At 59.8% G+C, this 15,554-nt stretch overlaps 3 protein-coding genes across 3 annotated transcripts in view; 2 read left to right on the forward strand and 1 right to left on the reverse strand.

The window, feature by feature from the left end:
• The window catches only part of SHARPIN (SHANK associated RH domain interactor), a 54,480-nt gene that overhangs the window by 10,771 nt on the left and 28,155 nt on the right, over window positions 1–15,554 (reverse strand). Inside the window, exon 11 of the mRNA XM_066578664.1 lies at window positions 254–433. Within this exon, the coding sequence (XP_066434761.1) occupies window positions 254–433 (180 nt within the window). The remainder of the gene's footprint in view (window positions 1–253; window positions 434–15,554) is intronic.
• LOC136578873 (germ cell nuclear acidic protein-like) lies at window positions 1,598–2,890 on the forward strand (the record flags this gene model as incomplete). The annotated part of the gene is made up of 1 exon (XM_066579054.1): window positions 1,598–2,890. A coding segment is annotated over one exon (1,293 nt), but the record flags the coding sequence as incomplete, so codon positions are not given.
• On the forward strand, window positions 6,046–9,134 carry LOC136578896 (octapeptide-repeat protein T2-like; the record flags this gene model as incomplete). Its single annotated transcript, XM_066579071.1, has 2 exons — window positions 6,046–6,120; window positions 8,736–9,134. Coding segments are annotated over 2 exons (474 nt in total), but the record flags the coding sequence as incomplete, so codon positions are not given.

The following is a 15,554-nucleotide window of genomic DNA, read 5'->3' on the forward strand; positions in this document are numbered from 1 at the left end:
CAACCAGCATGGGTACAGCATGGTGTACAGAGGGTACATCATGGTGCCAGCACAGGGCAAAACCCAACGCTGCTGTAGCCAAGCACATCCCAGAGCCCACCCCTGCCACATGCTGGGGCTCAGTGCAATGCTGGACACCCCAATATACAGAGAACCCCCCACCCCTTCCCGGTCTGCCCTGTTTATTACTATTCCTTATTGATACCCAGCACTCCACTTCCAAGCCACCCGCCTTCATCCCTGAGCACCGTACCTTGCAGATTAGGCAGTTCTGGGCTGTACAAATAGGACAAATAAACTCATTAACGGAGTCTTCATAGATGCACCATCCTTTACAATCCGCAGTCCGACAATGGTAACTATTCTGGCTTCTGCTCTCTGCCACCACCAGGCCGCGCTCCAGGAAACGGGTATATTCATCTGCTGATACCAGCTGCAAGTAGAGAGCAACAGTGTGTGATGGGGGCAAACATGAATACTTCTTCCTGAACAGCCCGGCAAATGGCGATGGGGAAAAGAAAAGGGAGTAAAAACAGAGGAGGAGAAAGAAACAGCAAGAACAAAGGTGGCAGAGGACGGGAAAGGCAGGAGGAGAAGAAGGAAAAGGCAGACAGCAGAAAAGGCAAGAGGAGAAGGAGGCAGAGAGCAGGAAGGGCAGGAAAAGAAGGAGAAGGCAGAGAGCGAGAAGGAGGAGAAGGCAGAGAGCGAAAAGGGGGAGAAGGCAGAGAGCGAAAAGGAGGAGAAGGCAGAGAGCGAAAAGGAGGAGAAGGCAGAGAGCGAAAAGGAGGAGAAGGCAGAGAGCGAAAAGGAGGGGAAGGCAGAGAGCGAAAAGGAGGGGAAGGCAGAGAGCGAGAAGGAGGGGAAGGCAGAGAGCGAGAAGGAGGGGAAAGCAGAGAGCGAGAAGGAGGGGAAGGCAGAGAGCGAGAAGGAGGGGAAGGCAGAGAGCGAGAAGGAGGGGAAGGCAGAGAGCGAGAAGGAGGGGAAGGCAGAGAGCGAAAAGGGGGAGAAGGCAGAGAGCGAAAAGGAGGAGAAGGCAGAGAGCGAAAAGGAGGAGAAGGCAGAGAGCGAAAAGGAGGGGAAGGCAGAGAGCGAAAAGGAGGGGAAGGCAGAGAGCGAGAAGGAGGGGAAGGCAGAGAGCGAGAAGGAGGGGAAGGCAGAGAGCGAGAAGGAGGGGAAGGCAGAGAGCGAGAAGGAGGGGAAGGCAGAGAGCGAGAAGGAGGGGAAGGCAGAGAGCGAGAAGGAGGGGAAGGCAGAGAGCGAGAAGGAGGGGAAGGCAGAGAGCGAGAAGGAGGGGAAGGCAGAGAGCGAGAAGGAGGGGAAGGCAGAGAGCGAGAAGGAGGGGAAGGCAGAGAGCGAGAAGGAGGGGAAGGCAGAGAGCGAGAAGGAGGGGAAGGCAGAGAGCGAGAAGGAGGGGAAGGCAGAGAGCGAGAAGGAGGGGAAGGCAGAGAGCGAGAAGGAGGGGAAGGCAGAGAGCGAGAAGGAGGGGAAGGCAGAGAGCGAGAAGGAGGGGAAGGCAGAGAGCGAGAAGGAGGGGAAGGCAGAGAGCGAGAAGGAGGGGAAGGCAGAGAGCGAGAAGGAGGGGAAGGCAGAGAGCGTGAAGGAGGGGAAGGCAGAGAGCGAGAAGGAGGGGAAGGCAGAGAGCGAGAAGGAGGGGAAGGCAGAGAGCGAGAAGGAGGGGAAGGCAGAGAGCGAGAAGGAGGGGAAGGCAGAGAGCGAGAAGGAGGGGAAGGCAGAGAGCGAGAAGGAGGGGAAGGCAGAGAGCGAGAAGGAGGGGAAGGCAGAGAGCGAGAAGGAGGGGAAGGCAGAGAGCGAGAAGGAGGGGAAGGCAGAGAGCGAGAAGGAGGGGAAGGCAGAGAGCGAGAAGGAGGGGAAGGCAGAGAGCGAGAAGGAGGGGAAGGCAGAGAGCGAGAAGGAGGGGAAGGCAGAGAGCGAGAAGGAGGGGAAGGCAGAGAGCGAGAAGGAGGGGAAGGCAGAGAGCGAGAAGGAGGGGAAGGCAGAGAGCGAGAAGGAGGGGAAGGCAGAGAGCGAGAAGGAGGGGAAGGCAGAGAGCGAGAAGGAGGGGAAGGCAGAGAGCGAGAAGGAGGGGAAGGCAGAGAGCGAGAAGGAGGGGAAGGCAGAGAGCGAGAAGGAGGGGAAGGCAGAGAGCGAGAAGGAGGGGAAGGCAGAGAGCGAGAAGGAGGGGAAGGCAGAGAGCGAGAAGGAGGGGAAGGCAGAGAGCGAGAAGGAGGGGAAGGCAGAGAGCGAGAAGGAGGGGAAGGCAGAGAGCGAGAAGGAGGGGAAGGCAGAGAGCGAGAAGGAGGGGAAGGCAGAGAGCGAGAAGGAGGGGAAGGCAGAGAGCGAGAAGGAGGGGAAGGCAGAGAGCGAGAAGGAGGGGAAGGCAGAGAGCGAGAAGGAGGGGAAGGCAGAGAGCGAGAAGGAGGGGAAGGCAGAGAGCGAGAAGGAGGGGAAGGCAGAGAGCGAGAAGGAGGGGAAGGCAGAGAGCGAGAAGGAGGGGAAGGCAGAGAGCGAGAAGGAGGGGAAGGCAGAGAGCGAGAAGGAGGGGAAGGCAGAGAGCGAGAAGGAGGGGAAGGCAGAGAGCGAGAAGGAGGGGAAGGCAGAGAGCGAGAAGGAGGGGAAGGCAGAGAGCGAGAAGGAGGGGAAGGCAGAGAGCGAGAAGGAGGGGAAGGCAGAGAGCGAGAAGGAGGGGAAGGCAGAGAGCGAGAAGGAGGGGAAGGCAGAGAGCGAGAAGGAGGGGAAGGCAGAGAGCGAGAAGGAGGGGAAGGCAGAGAGCGAGAAGGAGGGGAAGGCAGAGAGCGAGAAGGAGGCGAAGGCAGAGAGCGAGAAGGAGGCGAAGGCAGAGAGCGAGAAGGAGGCGAAGGCAGAGAGCGAGAAGGAGGCGAAGGCAGAGAGCGAGAAGGAGGCGAAGGCAGAGAGCGAGAAGGAGGGGAAGGCAGAGAGCGAGAAGGAGGGGAAGGCAGAGAGCGAGAAGGAGGGGAAGGCAGAGAGCGAGAAGGAGGAGAAGGCAGAGAGCGAGAAAGGTGGAAAAGGCAGAGCGGGAAAGGTGGAAAAGGCAGAGCGGGAAAGGCGGAAAAGGCAGAGAGCGGGAAAGGCGGAAAAGGCAGAGAGCGGGAAAGGCGGAAAAGGCAGAGAGCGGGAAAGGCAGAAGGAGGAGGAGAAGGCAGAGAGCAGGAAGGGCAGGAGAAGGAGGCAGAGAGCGGGAAGGGCAGGTGAAGGAGGCAGAGAGCGGGAAGGGCAGGTGAAGGAGGCAGAGAGCGGGAAGGGCAGGTGAAGGAGGCAGAGAGCGGGAAGGGCAGGTGAAGGAGGCAGAGAGCGGGAAGGGCAGGTGAAGGAGGCAGAGAGCGGGAAGGGCAGGTGAAAGAGGCAGAGAGCGGGAAGGGCAGGAGAATCAGGCAGAGAGCGGGAAGGGCAGGAGAAGGAGGTAGAAAGCGGGAAGGGCAAGAGAAGAAGGTAGAAAGCGGGAAGGGCAGGAGAAGGAGGTAGAAAGCGGGAAGGGCAGGAGAAGGAGGTAGAAAGCGGGAAGGGCAGGAGAAGGAGGTAGAAAGCGGGAAGGGCAGGAGAAGGAGGTAGAAAGCGGGAAGGGCAGGAGAAGGAGGCAAAGAGCGGGAAGGGCAGGAGAAGGAGGCAGAGAGCGGGAAGGGCAGGTGAAGGAGGCAGAGAGCGGGAAGGGCAGGTGAAGGAGGCAGAGAGCAGGAAGGGCAGGTGAAGGAGGCAGAGAGCGGGAAGGGCAGGTGAAGGAGGCAGAGAGCGGGAAGGGCAGGTGAAGGAGGCAGAGAGCGGGAAGGGCAGGTGAAGGAGGCAGAGAGCGGGAAGGGCAGGAGAATCAGGCAGAGAGCGGGAAGGGCAGGAGAAGGAGGTAGAAAGCGGGAAGGGCAAGAGAAAAGGTAGAAAGCGGGAAGGGCAGGAGAAGGAGGTAGAAAGCGGGAAGGGCAGGAGAAGGAGGTAGAAAGCGGGAAGGGCAGGAGAAGGAGGTAGAAAGCGGGAAGGGCAGGAGAAGGAGGTAGAAAGCGGGAAGGGCAGGAGAAGGAGGTAGAAAGCGGGAAGGGCAGGAGAAGGAGGCAAAGAGCGGGAAGGGCAGGAGAAGGAGGCAGAGAGCGGGAAGGGCAGGTGAAGGAGGCAGAGAGCGGGAAGGGCAGGTGAAGGAGGCAGAGAGCGGGAAGGGCAGGTGAAGGAGGCAGAGAGCGGGAAGGGCAGGTGAAGGAGGCAGAGAGCGGGAAGGGCAGGAGAAGGAGGTAGAAAGCGGGAAGGGCAAGAGAAGAAGGTAGAAAGCGGGAAGGGCAGGAGAAGGAGGTAGAAAGCGGGAAGGGCAGGAGAAGGAGGTAGAAAGCGGGAAGGGCAGGAGAAGGAGGTGGAAAGCGGGAAGGGCAGGAGAAGGAGGTGGAAAGCGGGAAGGGCAGGAGAAGGAGGTGGAAAGCGGGAAGGGCAGGAGAAGGAGGTGGAAAGCGGGAAGGGCAGGAGAAGGAGGTGGAAAGCGGGAAGGGCAGGAGAAGGAGGTGGAAAGCGGGAAGGGCAGGAGAAGGAGGTGGAAAGCGGGAAGGGCAGGAGAAGGAGGTGGAAAGCGGGAAGGGCAGGAGAAGGAGGTGGAAAGCGGGAAGGGCAGGAGAAGGAGGTGGAAAGCGGGAAGGGCAGGAGAAGGAGGTAGAAAGCGGGAAGGGCAGGAGAAGGAGGTAGAAAGCGGGAAGGGCAGGAGAAGAAGGTAGAAAGCGGGAAGGGCAGAAGAAGGAGGTAGAAAGCGGGAAGGGCAGGAGGAGGTAGAAAGCGGGAAGGGCAGGAGAAGGAGGCAGAGAGCGGGAAGGGCAGGAGAAGGAGGCAGAGAGCGGGAAGGGCAGGAGAAGGAGGCAGAGAGCGGGAAGGGCAGGAGAAGGAGGCAGAGAGCGGGAAGGGCAGGAGAAGGAGGCAGAGAGCGGGAAGGGCAGGAGAAGGAGGCAGAGAGCGGGAAGGGCAGGAGAAGGAGGCAGAGAGCGGGAAGGGCAGGAGAAGGAGGCAGAGAGTGGGAAGGGCAGGAGAAGGAGGCAGAGAGTGGGAAGGGCAGGAGAAGGAGGCAGAGAGTGGGAAGGGCAGGAGAAGGAGGCAGAGAGTGGGAAGGGCAGGAGAAGGAGGCAGAGAGTGGGAAGGGCAGGAGAAGGAGGCAGAGAGTGGGAAGGGCAGGAGAAGGAGGCAGAGAGTGGGAAGGGCAGGAGAAGGAGGCAGAGAGTGGGAAGGGCAGGAGAAGGAGGCAGAGAACGTGAAGGGCAGGAGAAGGAGGCAGAAAGCGAAAAGGGTAAGAGAAGGAGGTAGAGAGTGAGAAGGGCAGGAGAAGGAGGCAGAAAGCGAAAAGGGTAAGAGAAGGAGGTAGAGAGCGAGAAGGGCAGGAGAAGGAGGCAGAGAGCGAGAAGGGCAGACGAAGGAGGCAGAGAGGGGGAAAGGGCAGGAGGAGAAGGCAGAGAGCGAGTCGGAGGGGGAGAAGGCAGAGAGCAAGGAGGAGGAGAATGAGAAAGCAGTGAGCAAGAAGGAGGAGGAGAAGGCAGAGAGTAAGACGAGGAGGAGGAGATAGCAGAGAGCAAGAAGGAGGAAGAGGAAAAGGCATAGAGCAAGAAGGAGAAGCAGGAGAAGGTAGAGAGCAAGGAGGAGGAGAAAACAGAGAGCAAGAAGTAGGAGGAGGAGAAGGCAGAGAGCAAGAAGAAGGAGGAAGAGGCAGAGAGCAAGAAACAGGAGGAGGAGGAGAAGGCAGAGAGCAAGAAACAGGAGGAGGAGGAGAAGGCAGAGAGCAAGAAACAGGAGGAGGAGGAGAAGGCAGAGAGCAAGAAACAGGAGGAGGAGGAGAAGGCAGAGAGCAAGAAACAGGAGGAGGAGGAGAAGGCAGAGAGCAAGAAACAGGAGGAGGAGGAGAAGGCAGAGAGCAAGAAACAGGAGGAGGAGGAGAAGGCAGAGAGCAAGAAACAGGAGGAGGAGGAGAAGGCAGAGAGCAAGAAACAGGAGGAGGAGGAGAAGGCAGAGAGCAAGAAACAGGAGGAGGAGGAGAAGGCAGAAAGCAAGAAACAGGAGGAGGAGGAGAAGGCAGAAAGCGAGAAGGAGGAGGAGGAGGAGAAGGCAGAAAGCGAGAAGGAGGAGAAGGCAGAGAGCGAGAAGGAGGAGAAGGCAGAGAGCGAGAAGGAGGAGAAGGCAGAGAGCGAGAAGGAGGAGAAGGCAGAGAGCGAGAAGGAGGAGAAGGCAGAGAGCGAGAAGGAGGAGAAGGCAGAGAGCGAGAAGGAGGAGAAGGCAGAGAGCGAGAAGGAGGAGAAGGCAGAGAGCGAGAAGGAGGAGAAGGCAGAGAGCGAGAAGGAGGAGAAGGCAGAGAGCGAGAAGGAGGAGAAGGCAGAGAGCGAGAAGGAGGAGAAGGCAGAGAGCGAGAAGGAGGAGAAGGCAGAGAGCGAGAAGGAGGAGAAGGCATAGAGCGAGAAGGAGGAGAAGGCATAGAGCGAGAAGGAGGAGAAGGCAGAGAGCGAGAAGGAGGAGAAGGCAGAGAGCGAGAAGGAGGAGAAGGCAGAGAGCGAGAAGGAGGAGAAGGCAGAGAGCGAGAAGGAGGGGAAGGCAGAGAGCGAGAAGGAGGGGAAGGCAGAGAGCGAGAAGGAGGAGAAGGCAGAGAGTAATGAGGAGGAGGAGAAAGCAGAGAGCAAGAAGGAGGAGGAGAAGGCAAGGAGAAAGACGAGGAGGAGGAGAAAACAGAGCGAGAAGAAGGAGAAGGCAGAGAGCGAGAAGGAGGGGAAGGCAGAGAGCGAGAAGGAGGGGAAGGCAGAGAGCGAGAAGGAGGGGAAGGCAGAGAGCGAGAAGGAGGGGAAGGCAGAGAGCGAGAAGGAGGGGAAGGCAGAGAGCGAGAAGGAGGGGAAGGCAGAGAGCGAGAAGGAGGGGAAGGCAGAGAGCGAGAAGGAGGAGAAGGCAGAGAGCGAGAAGGAGGGGAAGGCAGAGAGCGAGAAGGAGGGGAAGGCAGAGAGCGAGAAGGAGGGGAAGGCAGAGAGCGAGAAGGAGGGGAAGGCAGAGAGCGAGAAGGAGGGGAAGGCAGAGAGCGAGAAGGAGGAGAAGGCAGAGAGCGAGAAGGAGGGGAAGGCAGAGAGCGAGAAGGAGGGGAAGGCAGAGAGCGAGAAGGAGGGGAAGGCAGAGAGCGAGAAGGAGGGGAAGGCAGAGAGCGAGAAGGAGGGGAAGGCAGAGAGCGAGAAGGAGGAGAAGGCAGAGAGTAATGAGGAGGAGGAGAAAGCAGAGAGCAAGAAGGAGGAGAAAGCAGAGAGCAAGAAGGAGGAGGAGAAGGCAAGGAGTAAGACGAGGAGGAGGAGAAAACAGAGCGAGAAGAAGGAGAAGGCAGAGAGCGAGAAGGAGGGGAAGGCAGAGAGCGAGAAGGAGGGGAAGGCAGAGAGCGAGAAGGAGGGGAAGGCAGAGAGCGAGAAGGAGGGGAAGGCAGAGAGCGAGAAGGAGGGGAAGGCAGAGAGCGAGAAGGAGGGGAAGGCAGAGAGCGAGAAGGAGGGGAAGGCAGAGAGCGAGAAGGAGGGGAAGGCAGAGAGCGAGAAGGAGGGGAAGGCAGAGAGCGAGAAGGAGGGGAAGGCAGAGAGCGAGAAGGAGGGGAAGGCAGAGAGCGAGAAGGAGGGGAAGGCAGAGAGCGAGAAGGAGGGGAAGGCAGAGAGCGAGAAGGAGGGGAAGGCAGAGAGCGAGAAGGAGGGGAAGGCAGAGAGCGAGAAGGAGGGGAAGGCAGAGAGCGAGAAGGAGGGGAAGGCAGAGAGCGAGAAGGAGGGGAAGGCAGAGAGCGAGAAGGAGGGGAAGGCAGAGAGCGAGAAGGAGGGGAAGGCAGAGAGCGAGAAGGAGGGGAAGGCAGAGAGCGAGAAGGAGGGGAAGGCAGAGAGCGAGAAGGAGGGGAAGGCAGAGAGCGAGAAGGAGTGGAAGGCAGAGAGCGAGAAGGAGGGGAAGGCAGAGAGCGAGAAGGAGGGGAAGGCAGAGAGCGAGAAGGAGGGGAAGGCAGAGAGCGAGAAGGAGGGGAAGGCAGAGAGCGAGAAGGAGGGGAAGGCAGAGAGCGAGAAGGAGGGGAAGGCAGAGAGCGAGAAGGAGAGGAAGGCAGAGAGCGAGAAGGAGGGGAAGGCAAAGAGCGAGAAGGAGGGGAAGGCAGAGAGCGAGAAGGAGGGGAAGGCAGAGAGCGAGAAGGAGGGGAAGGCAGAGAGCGAGAAGGAGGGGAAGGCAGAGAGCGAGAAGGAGGGAAGGAAGAGCCCAGGAAAGGCGGAAAAGGCAGAGAGCGGGAAAGGCAGAAGAGGCAGAGAGCGGGAAAGGCAGAAGGAGGAGGAGAAGGCAGAGAGCAGGAAGGGCAGAAGAAGGGGACAGAGAGCGGGAAGAGCAGGAGAAGGAGGCCGAAACCAGGAAGAGCAGGAGAAGGAGGCAGAGAGCGGTAAGGACAGGAGAAGGAGGCAAAGAGCGGTAAGGGCAGGAGAAGGAGGCAAAGAGCGGTAAGGGCAGGAGAAGGAGGCAAAGAGCGGTAAGGGCAGGAGAAGGAGGCAAAGAGCGGTAAGGGCAGGAGAAGGAGGCAAAGAGCGGTAAGGGCAGGAGAAGGAGGCAAAGAGCGGTAAGGGCAGGAGAAGGAGGCAGAGAGCGGTAAGGGCAGGTGAAGGAGGCAGAGAGCGGTAAGGGCAGGTGAAGGAGGCAGAGAGCGGGAAGGGCAGGTGAAGGAGGCAGAGAGCGGGAAGGGCAGGAAAATGAGGCAGAGAGCTTGCAGGGCAGGAGAATGAGGCAGAGAGCGGGAAGGGCAGGAGAATGAGGCAGAGAGCGGGAAGGGCAGGAGAATCAGGCAGAAAGCGGGAAGGTCAGGAGAAGGAGGCAAAGAGCGGGAAGGTCAGGAGAAGGAGGCAAAGAGCGGGAAGGTCAGGAGAAGGAGGCAAAGAGCGGGAAGGTCAGGAGAAGTAGGCAAAGAACGGGAAGGTCAGGAGAAGGAGGCAGAGAGCGGGAAGGGCAGAAGGAGGAGGAGAATGCAGAAAGCAGGAAGGGCAGATGGGGGAGGAGGAGAAAGTGGGAAGGGCAGAAGGGGGAGGAGGAGAAAGCGGGAAGGGCAGAAGGAGAAGGAGGAGAAGGAGAAGGCAGAGAGCGAGTCGGAGGAGGAGGAGAAAGCAGAGAACAAAAAGGAGGAGGAGAAGGCAGAGAGTAACGAGGAGGAGAAGAAAGCAGAGAGCAAGAAGGAGGAGGAGAAGAAAACAGAGAGCGAGAAGGAGGAGGAGGAAAAGGCAGAGAGGAAGAAGGAGGAGGAGAAAGCAGGGAGCAAGAAGGAGAAGCAGGTAGAGAGCAAAGAGGAGGAGAAGGAGAAAACAGAGAGCAAGAAGAAGTAGGAGGAGGAGAAGGCATACAGCGGGAAGGAGGAGAAGGCAGAGAGCGTAAAGGACAGGAGAAGGAGGCAGAGAGCGGGAAGGGCAGGAGAAGGGGGCAGAGAGCGGGAAGGGCAGGAGAAGGGGGCAGAGAGCGGTAAGGGCTGGAGAAGGAATCAGAGAGCAAGGAGGGCTGGAGAAGGAGTCACAGAGCAAGAAGGGCTGGAGAAGGAGTCAGAGAGCGTGAAGGGCTGGAGAAGGAGTCAGAGAGCGTGAAGGGCTGGAGAAGGAGTCAGAGAGCGTGAAGGGCTGGAGAAGGAGTCAGAGAACGTGAAGGGCTGGAGAAGGAGTCAGAGAACGTGAAGGGCTGGAGGAGTCAGAGAACGTGAAGGGCTGGAGGAGTCAGAGAACGTGAAGGGCTGGAGGAGTCAGAGAGCGGGAAGGGCAGGAGAAGGAGTCAGAGAGCGGGAAGGGCAGGAGAAGGAGTCAGAGAGCGGGAAGGGCAGGAGAAGGAGTCAGAGAGCGGGAAGGGCAGGAGAAGGAGGCAGAGAGCGGGAAGGGCAGGAGAAGGAGGCAGAGAGCGGGAAGGGCAGGAGAAGGAGGCAGAGAGCGGGAAGGGCAGGAGAAGGAGGCAGATTGCGGGAAGGGCAGGAGAAGGAGGCAGATTGCGGGAAGGGCAGGAGAAGGAGGCAGAGAGCGGGAAGGGCAGGAGAAGGAGGCAGAGAGCGGGAAGGGCAGGAGAAGGAGGCAGAGAGCGGGAAGGGCAGGAGAAGGAGGCAGAGAGCGGGAAGGGCAGGAGAAGGAGGCAGAGAGCGGGAAGGGCAGGAGAAGGAGGCAGAGAGCGGGAAGGGCAGGAGAAGGAGGCAGAGAGCGGGAAGGGCAGGAGAAGGAGGCAGAGAGCGGGAAGGGCAGGAGAAGGAGGCAGAGAGCGGGAAGGGCAGGAGAAGGAGGCAGAGAGCGGGAAGGGCAGGAGAAGGAGGCAGAGAGCGGGAAGGGCAGGAGAAGGAGGCAGAAAGCGGGAAGGGCAGGAGAAGGAGGCAGAAAGCGGGAAGGGCAGGAGAAGGAGGCAGAAAGCGGGAAGGGCAGGAGAAGGAGGCAGAAAGCGGGAAGGGCAGGAGAAGGAGGCAGAAAGCGGGAAGGGCAGGAGAAGGAGGCAGAAAGCGGGAAGGGCAGGAGAAGGAGGCAGAAAGCGGGAAGGGCAGGAGAAGGAGGCAGAAAGCGGGAAGGGCAGGAGAAGGAGGCAGAAAGCGGGAAGGGCAGGAGAAGGAGGCAGAAAGCGGGAAGGGCAGGAGAAGGAGGCAGAAAGCGGGAAGGGCAGGAGAAGGAGGCAGAGAGCGGGAAGGGCAGGAGAAGGAGGCAGAGAGCGGGAAGGGCAGGGGAAGGAGGCAGAGAGCGGGAAGGGCAGGGGAAGGAGGCAGAGAGCGGGAAGGGCAGGGGAAGGAGGCAGAGAGCGGGAAGGGCAGGGGAAGGAGGCAGAGAGCGGGAAGGGCAGGAGAAGGAGGCAGAGAGCGGGAAGGGCAGGAGGAGGCAGAGAGCGGGAAGGGCTGGAGAAGGAGGCAGAGAGCGGGAAGGGCAGGAGAAGGAGGCAGAGAGCGGGAAGGGCAGGAGGAGGCAGAGAGCGGGAAGGGCAGGAGAAGGAGAAGGCAGAAAGCGGGAAGGGCTGAAGGAGGAGGAGGAGAAGGCAGAAAGCGGGAAGGGCTGAAGGAGGAGGAGGAGAAGGCAGAAAGCGGGAAGGGCAGAAGGAAGAGGAGGAGAAGGCAGAAAGTGGAAAGGGCAGAAGGAGGAGGAGAATGCAGAAAGCAGGAAGGGCAGATGGGGGAGGAGGAGAAAGTGGGAAGGGCAGAAGGGGGAGGAGGAGAAAGCGGGAAGGGCAGAAGGAGGAGGAGGAGAAGGCAGAGAGCGAGGAGGAGGAGAAAGCAGAGAACAAAAAGGAGGAGGAGAAGGCAGAGAGTAATGAGGAGGAGAGGAAAGCAGAGAGCAAGAAGGAGGAGGAGAAGGCAGGGAGTAAGACGAGGAGGAGGAGAAAACAGAGAGCGAGAAGGAGGAGGAGGAAAAGGCAGAGAGGAAGAAGGAGGAGGAGAAAGCAGGGAGCAAGAAGGAGGTAGAGAGCAAGGAGGAGGAGAAGGAGAAAGCAAAGAGTGAGGAGGAGGAGAAAACAGAGAGCAAGAAGAAGTAGGAGGAGGAGAAGGCATAAAGCGGTAAGGAGGAGAAGGCAGAGAGCGGAAAGGACAGGAGAAGGAGGCAGAGAGCGGGAAGGATAGGAGAAGAAGGCAGAGAGCGGGAAGGATAGGAGAAGAAGGCAGAGAGCGGGAAGGGCAGGAGAAGGGGGCAGAGAGCGTTAAGGGCAGGAGAAGGGGGCAGAGAACGGTAAGGGCAGGAGAAGGGGGCAGAGAGCGGTAAGGGCAGGAGAAGGAGGTAGAGAGCCTGAAGGGCTGGAGAAGGAGTCAGAGAGCAAGGAGGGCTGGAGAAGGAGTCATAGAGCAAGAAGGGCTGGAGAAGGAGTCAGAAAGCGTGAAGGGCTGAGAGAAGGAGTCAGAGAGCGTGAAGGGCTGGAGAAGGAGTCAGAGAGCGTGAAGGGCAGGAGAAGGAGGCAGAGAGCGGGAAGGGCAGGAGAAGGAGGCAGAGAGCGGGAAGGGCAGGAGAAGGAGGCAGAGAGCGGGAAGGGCAGGAGAAGGAGGCAGAGAGCGGGAAGGGCAGGAGAAGGAGGCAGAGAGCGGGAAGGGCAGGAGAAGGAGGCAGACAGCGGGAAGGGCAGGAGAAGGAGGCAGAGAGCGGGAAGGGCAGGAGAAGGAGGCAGAGAGCGGGAAGGGCAGGAGAAGGAGGCAGAGAGCGGGAAGGGCAGGAGAAGGAGGCAGACAGCGGGAAGGGCAGGAGAAGGAGGCAGAGAGCGGGAAGGGCAGGAGAAGGAGGCAGAGAGCGGGAAGGGCTGGAGAAGGAGTCATAGAGCAAGAAGGGCTGGAGAAGGAGTCAGAAAGCGTGAAGGGCTGGAGAAGGAGTCAGAGAGCGTGAAGGGCTGGAGAAGGAGTCAGAGAGCGTGAAGGGCTGGAGAAGGAGTCAGAGAGCGTGAAGGGCTGGAGAAGGAGTCAGAGAGCGTGAAGGGCTGGAGGAGGCAGAGAGCGTGAAGGGCAGGAGAAGGAGGCAGAGAGCGTGAAGGGCAGGAGAAGGAGGCAGAGAGCGTGAAGGGCAGGAGAAGGAGGCAGAGAGCGTGAAGGGCAGGAGAAGGAGGCAGAGAGCGTGAAGGGCAGGAGAAGGAGGTAGAGAGCGTGAAGGGCAGGAGAAGGAGGCAGAGAGCGGGAAGGGCAGGAGAAGGAGGCAGAGAGCGGGAAGGGCAGGAGAAGGAGGCAGAGAGCGGGAAGGGCAGGAGAAGGAGGCAGAGAGCGGGAAGGGCAGGAGAAGGAGGCAGAGAGCGGGAAGGGCAGGAGAAGGAGGCAGAGAGCGGGAAGGGCAGGAGAAGGAGGCAGAGAGCGGGAAGGGCAGGAGAAGGAGGCAGAGAGCGGGAAGGGCAGGAGAAGGAGGCAGAGAGCGGGAAGGGCAGGAGAAGGAGGCAGAGAGCGGGAAGGGCAGGAGAAGGAGGCAGAGAGCGGGAAGGGCAGGAGAAGGAGGCAGAGAGTGGGAAGGGCAGGAGAAGGAGGCAGAGAGCGGGAAGGGCAGGAGAAGGAGGCAGAGAGCGGGAAGGGCAGGAGAAGGAGGCAGAGAGCGGGAAGGGCAGGAGAAGGAGGCAGAGAGCGGGAAGGGCAGGAGAAGGAGGCAGAGAGCGGGAAGGGCAGGAGAAGGAGGCAGAGAGCGGGAAGGGCAGGAGAAGGAGGCAGAGAGCGGGAAGGGCAGGAGATGGAGGCAGAGAGCGGGAAGGGCAGCAGAAGGAGGCAGAGAGCGGGAAGGGCAGCAGAAGGAGGCAGAGAGCGGGAAGGGCAGCAGAAGGAGGCAGAGAGCGGGAAGGGCAGCAGAAGGAGGCAGAGAGCGGGAAGGGCAGCAGAAGGAGGCAGAGAGCGAGAAGGGCAGCAGAAGGAGGCAGAGAGCGGGAAGGGCAGCAGAAGGAGGCAGAGAGCGGGAAGGGCAGCAGAAGGAGGCAGAGAGCGGGAAGGGCAGCAGAAGGAGAAAAAGGCAGAGAGTGGGAAGGGCAGAAGGAGGAGGCAGAGAGCGGGAAGGGTAGAGGAGGAGATGCAGAGATGAAGAAAGAAAGAGCTGGAAGCGCAGAGCCAGAGAGGGAAAAGGACAGAAGAGAAGGAAGCAGAGAGCAAGAAGGGAATAGAAAAAAAAAAGAGAGGGGGAAGGGCAGTTGAGCAGGAAGATAGCGGGAAGGACAGTGGAGGAGGAGAAAGAGCAGTGGAGGAGGAAGAGAGCGGGAAGGGCAGTAGCGGGGCGGGTAGGGAGCGGGAAGGGTAGTGGAGGAGGAAGAGAGCGGGAAGGGCAGTGGAGGAGGAAGAAGACAGCGAGAAAGGCAGTGAAGGAGGAAGAAGAGAGCGAGAAAGGCAGTGAAGGAGGAAGAAGAGAGCGAGAAAGGCAGTGAAGGAGGAAGAAGAGAGCGAGAAAGGCAGTGAAGGAGGAAGAAGAGAGCGAGAAAGGCAGTGGAGGGGGAAGAAGAGAGCGAGAAAGGCAGTGGAGGGGGAAGAAGAGAGCGAGAAAGGCAGTGGAGGGGGAAGAAGAGAGCGAGAAAGGCAGTGGAGGGGGGAGAAGAGAGCGAGAAAGGCAGTGGAGGGGGAAGAAGAGAGCGAGAAAGGCAGTGGAGGGGGAAGAAGAGAGCGAGAAAGGCAGTGGAGGGGGAAGAAGAGAGCGAGAAAGGCAGTGGAGGGGGAAGAAGAGAGCGAGAAAGGCAGTGGAGGGGGAAGAAGAGAGCGAGAAAGGCAGTGGAGGGGGAAGAAGAGAGCGAGAAAGGCAGTGGAGGGGGAAGAAGAGAGCGAGAAAGGCAGTGGAGGGGGAAGAAGAGAGCGAGAAAGGCAGTGGAGGGGGAAGAAGAGAGCGAGAAAGGCAGTGGAGGGGAAGAAGAGAGCGAGAAAGGCAGTGGAGGGGGAAGAAGAGAGCGAGAAAGGCAGTGGAGGGGGAAGAAGAGAGCGAGAAAGGCAGTGGAGGGGGAAGAAGAGAGCGAGAAAGGCAGTGGAGGGGGAAGAAGAGAGCGAGAAAGGCAGTGGAGGGGGAAGAAGAGAGCGAGAAAGGCAGTGGAGGGGGAAGAAGAGAGCGAGAAAGGCAGTGGAGGGGGAAGAAGAGAGCGAGAAAGGCAGTGGAGGGGGAAGAAGAGAGCGAGAAAGGCAGTGGAGGGGGGAGAAGAGAGCGAGAAAGGCAGTGGAGGGGGAAGAAGAGAGCGAGAAAGGCAGTGGAGGGGGAAGAAGAGAGCGAGAAAGGCAGTGGAGGGGGAAGAAGAGAGCGAGAAAGGCAGTGGAGGGGGAAGAAGAGAGCGAGAAAGGCAGTGGAGGGGGAAGAAGAGAGCGAGAAAGGCAGTGGAGGGGGAAGAAGAGAGCGAGAAAGGCAGTGGAGGGGGAAGAAGAGAGCGAGAAAGGCAGTGGAGGGGGAAGAAGAGAGCGAGAAAGGCAGTGGAGGGGGAAGAAGAGAGCGAGAAAGGCAGTGGAGGGGGAAGAAGAGAGCGAGAAAGGCAGTGGAGGGGGAAGAAGAGAGCGAGAAAGGCAGTGGAGGGGGAAGAAGAGAGCGAGAAAGGCAGTGGAGGGGGAAGAAGAGAGCGAGAAAGGCAGTGGAGGGGGAAGAAGAGAGCGAGAAAGGCAGTGGAGGGGAGAAGAGCGAAGCAGTGAGAAGAGCGAGAAAGGCAGTGGAGGGGGAAGAAGAGAGCGAGAAAGGCAGTGGAGGGGGAAGAAGAGAGCGAGAAAGGCAGTGGAGGGGGAAGAAGAGAGCGAGAAAGGCAGTGGAGGGGGAAGAAGAGAGCGAGAAAGGCAGTGGAGGGGAGAAGAAGAGAGCGAGAAAGGCAGTGGAGGGGGAAGAAGAGAGCGAGAAAGGCAGTGGAGGGGGAAGAAGAGAGCGAGAAAGGCAGTGGAGGGGGAAGAAGAGAGCGAGAAAGGCAGTGGAGGGGGAAGAAGAGAGCGAGAAAGGCAGTGGAGGGGAAGAAGAGGGGGAAGAAGAGAGCGAGAAAGGCAGTGGAGGGGGAAGAAGAGAGCGAGAAAGGCAGTGGAGGGGGAAGAAGAGAGCGAGAAAGGCAGTGGAGGGGGAAGAAGAGAGCGAGAAAGGCAGTGGAGGGGGAAGAAGAGAGCGAGAAAGGCAGTGGAGGGGGAAGAAGAGAGCGAGAAAGGCAGTGGAGGGGGAAGAAGAGAGCGAGAAAGGCAGTGGAGGGGG

Source organism: Eleutherodactylus coqui, chromosome 9 (genome assembly GCF_035609145.1).
Source record: "Eleutherodactylus coqui strain aEleCoq1 chromosome 9, aEleCoq1.hap1, whole genome shotgun sequence".
In the NCBI taxonomy this organism is placed as follows: domain Eukaryota; kingdom Metazoa; phylum Chordata; class Amphibia; order Anura; family Eleutherodactylidae; genus Eleutherodactylus; species Eleutherodactylus coqui.